Below are 5,771 nucleotides of genomic sequence, written 5' to 3' on the forward strand. Positions count from 1 at the left end.
GTCTATGTGATCTCAAATTTTAAAGCAAACACATAATTTTCTTATGGTTTCTTAAACATTCACTTGAACAAAACTGTACAAATCCAAATATATGGTACCCTAGGCATAACACCTACATGAACTTCTAACTTGTTGTCTCTTGAGGTCTCTGGGTGAGACTTGGATCCAACTTGTACAAATGCAAAACAAAAGTCAAACATAAAATAATAATAATAATAATAATGGTTTCAAATTTTGGCACAAGGCCAGGAATTTTGGGGGCAAGCAGAAGTAGTAGGGGAGCATTGTAGCCATGTGTTGAAAGGAAATCTTTGGAGTCTGAATAATTCACCTCTGGAAAGATATTTCGTTCAACATTCTTAAACAACCCTTATCCAAGGACCTTTTGAGAAGGATGGGTTACTCGACTTGAAGAAAATTCTAGCTGGGCCCCATTTGCAAGGTCATATGTTGTTTATCTTGATATGAGAACATCTTGTCATGCACATATGGTTGTGATGCGAGTGCTTGGTGTACCCTTGTCAGATAGGGAGTCATGATGGGCATACTGGGCTTCGTATATTTTACCCCAGTGTCATTTTGATGGCATGTACTGCTCTCTCACTCAATAATAAGAAGAACAACAAAAACAACAACAAACAAAAAATAATAATAATAAATTGATTAAATAATAATTGATTTAAACATTAACAAAATCAATTTTTTTAAAACTTATGATTTCAAAAGTTTTATTGACTATTTTACTTTAGAGAAAGAATACTTTTTAAAATAGTTAGTTTATCACTTACACCACCACCTTCAATACATTATCACCACCACTAGGAGTGGTGGTGATGGTGGTGGTGAGGATAATGATGATAATGATGGCAATGATGATGATGATGGCAATGATGATGACGATGGCAATGATGATGATGATGGCAATGATGATGATGATGATGATGATGATAATAGTCAAGAACAAAAGGTATTAGGTATTTAACCCTTTAGCATTCAGATTACCTTTTCAAATGTAATACTTACATATTCACATTGTTTTGAATTAATTAATACCTTTGATAATGTGATTGTTTACTTTTAATATGACATTGTAGGGTAGGTGTGCAAGAGCTGATATGGCCAGTTTTAACAAAACAGGTAGCATATTTTGGCCATATATGGCTGGTTTAAATGCTAAAGGGTTAAACAGGAAAATGAGACACTGAGAATACTCTTACTGGTTTTTGTCTTGGTGATTCCAACTCTGTAACTTCAACGTTTACAATATAGATTACTCCAATTTCATACTGTAAAAAAGAAAAAAACGTCAGTGTAAAATAAATGTTTTAATATTTAGAGAACAGTTATAGAATACTCTTGTTCTTCCATTTTCTGACCCATCCTGGGCCTTCTGATATCATTGTTCTTCTCCAGTTTTTCTCTTTGGTCACCTATGCAAATGTACATTCCCTAATTTACTGAATACTCTCTAAACCAGTCATGGGTAAACTGCAGCCCATGGCACTTTCTGGATTGCCAATGAAAAAAAAATTACCTGGAATATTTTCAGTAATGCTGCCTGATGATGGGTCATGTCTCATGCAACTTGCCCATGCCTATTCTATACCTTTTTTTACTCCCTTATCCCCACCTCTCTAATAAACATTTATTACCTTTCTCTCCTTATTGTTCCATTTCCAAATTTACTGTATGAAAGGTACCACCCACCGCCTGTTCATATTGTAAAGTAGTTGGCTAAAAGAGTACAGAAAGGGTAGATTAATAGGTGCCTCTAGTCCTGTCTTACTGAGGACTGTTCAAGATTTCTAGTGTTGATGCAGAGTACACTCTGTAAACTGGTTGACATTAGGAAAGGGATCCAACCATAGAAACTAGGCCTAATGGCAAGTATGAGCACCTAGTCTTTGAAAGCTTTGGCTCCAAATGGGAGGTGACTCACTGTCCAACCCATGCCAACAGGGAAAGGGGACATAAGATGATAATGATGATGATGACAATGACAACAGCAACAATAATGATGACAATGATGATGATGATGACGATGATGACAATGGTCAGAAATGCAGGCATTATCAACAGCACCTGCTACATGCAAAATATATATATATTTTTTAATGTCTGTTGTCCATGTTGGCAATGCTCAATATATATATTCTTTCAGTTTCCGTCTACCAAATCTGCTCACAAGCTTTTGGTCAGCCAGTGGTTATAGTAGTAGACATTTGCCTAAGGTTTCTGGTGGTAGGACTGAATCTGAAACCATGTGGTTGGGAAGCAAATTTTTTAACAAAACAGCCAATACCTGTGTGTATATGAAATATTATGCAACTACAACAGATGACCACTCTATTCTCACTGGCTTAGTTGTGTTGGTGTATATAGCATTAAAACGAAGAACGATCAATTATTTGTTTTTTGCAATAAATGCTGTAGCTGGCAGTAGACTTTCAAAGAAAGCGAATGAAGATTTAAAATAATTCTATGTTCAATAAAACGTCCAATACGAATGTATTGAATTATGGTGTTAATGAGGCTGGAACTAATGGTGAAGGCCTTTCACTCAGCAGGTGTCATGTGGTTGGGCAGCACAGGCATGGTTGTCATTCAGAAACTGCTTATACTCAATGATAGAAGCAGAGAAAAAGATGGGACAAGGAGGTAAATTGAACAGTAATTGAGTGCTGAATCAGAAGTGAACCCAGTAGAAGGGGATTTGAAAATGCATGAAATCAAAATGGAATAGGATTCTTTGAGATAAGTGAGCAATAGTTAGTCAATCAGGTAAGTGCAATAAGAACAAATGGGTTAACAGACATGGAAATTGAAGAAATAAAAAGGCAAATAGAAAACAGAGGTAATACTGCACCAGTAAATAGCATGCCTATTAAGGACAAAGAAATGAACAGTGACTATGAAAATGTAGCGCAAGATGGAAATGCATTGTCAGAAAATTAAGCAGAAGTAATGGAAAGAACTATACGATGATGATCAACAAGACATTGTGAGGATGATGTGCCAATATATTAGAGAAGACCAGGATCAAACACTTCCCAATCTAAAAACAGAAATGGAAAAAAACAATACTGTTGTTTGACAATTTCAGATGGAAAATATAACTGAAACCAACAAGATTATCAGGGTTGCAGCAAAAAATGAAAACATAAAAATAAGAATATATAGAATATAAAATAAAAAATTTGACATAATATTGGAAGAATTGAAACAAAAAGCAGTAGTAATCAAGGCAAAATTGGAAAGATATGACAATAGAACAAAACAATTCAGGCAGAACAAATTATATGAATCCGATGAGAGAAAACTGTTTGAGGAATTAGATGGACAATTACACCTAACATTGGTATCTAATGTAGATGAAAGCAAAGCTTTTTGGTGGTGGTGGGGAATCTGGGATCAACCTGTAGAGCATAATGATAATGCAGAGTGACTGCATGCAATCCAAAATAGGTTAAGAAATATACAAGGTCAAGACAGCATAAAAATAAAAACAGAAATGATAACCACTTACACATCCACCTGCACATGCACCTTTGACCACAACACCTACACCACCACCTTCATCGCCACTACCTAACATGAACAAACCCTATGTCACCAGGACAGGCCACACTGTGCATTGGCCCAAAAAACTCACTATTTATATCTGACAATCTCTTTTGTGTTTCCTGTGACAGACAATTGCTTTCTTGTGTTACTGAACAGTTCCAATACTCTGCCGTTGAACATTTTGTCAAATTTTTGTGCATGCCCATTCATATTTCTTGCAATTATTTTTCTATTTGACTTATCACATTTTTGTACCATATCTTGTTTGTTGCGATCAGTTGCTTTGTCTTAACTCCAAAGGGATGAAAAGCAAAATTGACTTCAGAAGGATTTTAACTCATATTGTAAAGATTTGGAACAATAACTGCAAGGCATTTTCCCAAAATTTTTATGAAAAATATATTAGCAACAGAGGAAATATTAATACTGAGAGATAATATTTATTCCCATTTAAACATGGATCTTCAGTTAGAACAAACTTTACTGTGGTAGATACCACGAGAGAAACTATCATATAGGCTTTTGGCACAAAATATGCTGCTAGTTTTTATCGCAAGTGGGGAGATAATTTTTCTATATGTCACTGGTAGGGAGATCAGTCATTGCTATCTCTAGCGAGCGAGCATCCATCACTGATGAGACCAAGGGAGGTTGAAATCACATGATCTGATGGTCTCGGTGTTGGAGTTTATCTCCCCACTAGCAATATAAGCAAGAGTGCATTTTGCACCAAAAGCTAATATTAGTCTCTCTCATGGTATCTATCACAGCAATGTTTGTTCAAACAGAACATCCACATTTAAGCAGGAATAGAAAATTTTGATGATAATGATGAAGATGATTTCTTATATAAACATGAACCACCATAGACAGACAGGAAAGGAAACAGGAATTTGTAGTGGTTATATTTTCCCTAAGAGTTCTTAATAAGTAAAAGATTACCTTTTTATAAGCCTTGACAATTTTAACCAATCTGCAATCATATTTTTTCAGAGACATATTCAAGAATGGCTTTAGGGATTGTATCTCATGCCGTTTGACACTGATGGAAGGCGCTGGAATCTTTTTACTTTTTGGTGTTACATATTTAAAGCAGGTGTACTTTTCCAAGGTGAAATTAGTCTCAGTGTAGATGTTCAGGTAGAATGTACATTCATGACCATACTGCAATGAAAAAATATTAATCTAATGGTCATATAATTACATGGCAGATGAATACAGATACTTCCCAGGGACAGGTTTAGAAGTTATAGTTCTCTAGTTCAAATCCTAACCTGGTCAGCTAAGTTTTCCACCAGTACTTCTCAAAGTGGGCAGGACCCTCCACTGGCTGGGTAGTTAAAATTTTATTTGGGTATAGGGATAAAGTGGGGAGACAGAGGTGTGAGTGATGTACAGTTTTATAAAATTTTAGTCTTTTGTTTCCTATTTAAATATTCTATAAAATCTTTTAAATGCTATATTATTATAAACTGCCTGTTATTCACAATCACAACAACAATAACAATAACACAATAACAAAACTTTGAAATATGAATGAGTAAATAAAAAAAAACAAATATTTACCACCAGTACATGTAAATTGTAAACAATAAACAAAAGTAAAATTTAAAAGGCTGGCTTCGTGCTCTTGTTTGAAGGGGCTAGGATCATTCCAAGTTAGTGGTCCCAAAGGTGTCATCATGCACAGAGCCAATCAGGCCCACCAGTGCTCTCCATTGCTGGCTATCCTGTGCCAGACCCTTTGCATCCTTCAAGGTGATGTTGAACTTCTGAAAATCTTCCTCAGTCATGTCCAGCCATCTGGTGTGGGGCCCACTATGAGGCCTCATCTAGCCTGCAGTTGCTGTATCAAATGAGAGTAAAGCTCTAATAGGATGATCTAGCAAGAAATGGAGGACATGTCTTTACCAGTGCATGCAACTCATAGCTATGATGTGGGAGGCTGCGGGCTGATGCATGCACATATGCAGTTCTTTGTTGGAAATGTGATGATACCATCCGATGTTCTTGATAATTCTCAGGGCTCTGTTATCAAAGCTATCGATCCTCTTTGCTAGAGTCTTCAAGAGGGGCCACATTTCTGCTCCATGGAGGAAAATACAGAGGACTGATGTATTGTAGATGCAGAGCTTTGTCTTCTGGGGGATAGAACAGTGGTGCCAGAGGAGCTTCCATGGAGAAGATTTGTGTATATATATATATAT

General features: G+C 36.1%; 1 protein-coding gene across 1 annotated transcript in view; it reads right to left on the reverse strand.

Annotated features, from left to right (window-relative positions):
• The window catches only part of LOC106870522 (uncharacterized), an 18,067-nt gene that overhangs the window by 7,917 nt on the left and 4,379 nt on the right, over nucleotides 1-5,771 (reverse strand). Inside the window, exons 3-4 of the mRNA XM_014916649.2 lie at nucleotides 4,507-4,728; nucleotides 1,218-1,286 (exon numbers count right to left, since the gene is read on the reverse strand). Of these exons, the coding sequence (XP_014772135.2) occupies nucleotides 1,218-1,286; nucleotides 4,507-4,728 (291 nt within the window). The remainder of the gene's footprint in view (nucleotides 1-1,217; nucleotides 1,287-4,506; nucleotides 4,729-5,771) is intronic.

This window comes from Octopus bimaculoides, chromosome 11 (assembly GCF_001194135.2).
Source record: "Octopus bimaculoides isolate UCB-OBI-ISO-001 chromosome 11, ASM119413v2, whole genome shotgun sequence".
NCBI lineage: Eukaryota > Metazoa > Mollusca > Cephalopoda > Octopoda > Octopodidae > Octopus > Octopus bimaculoides.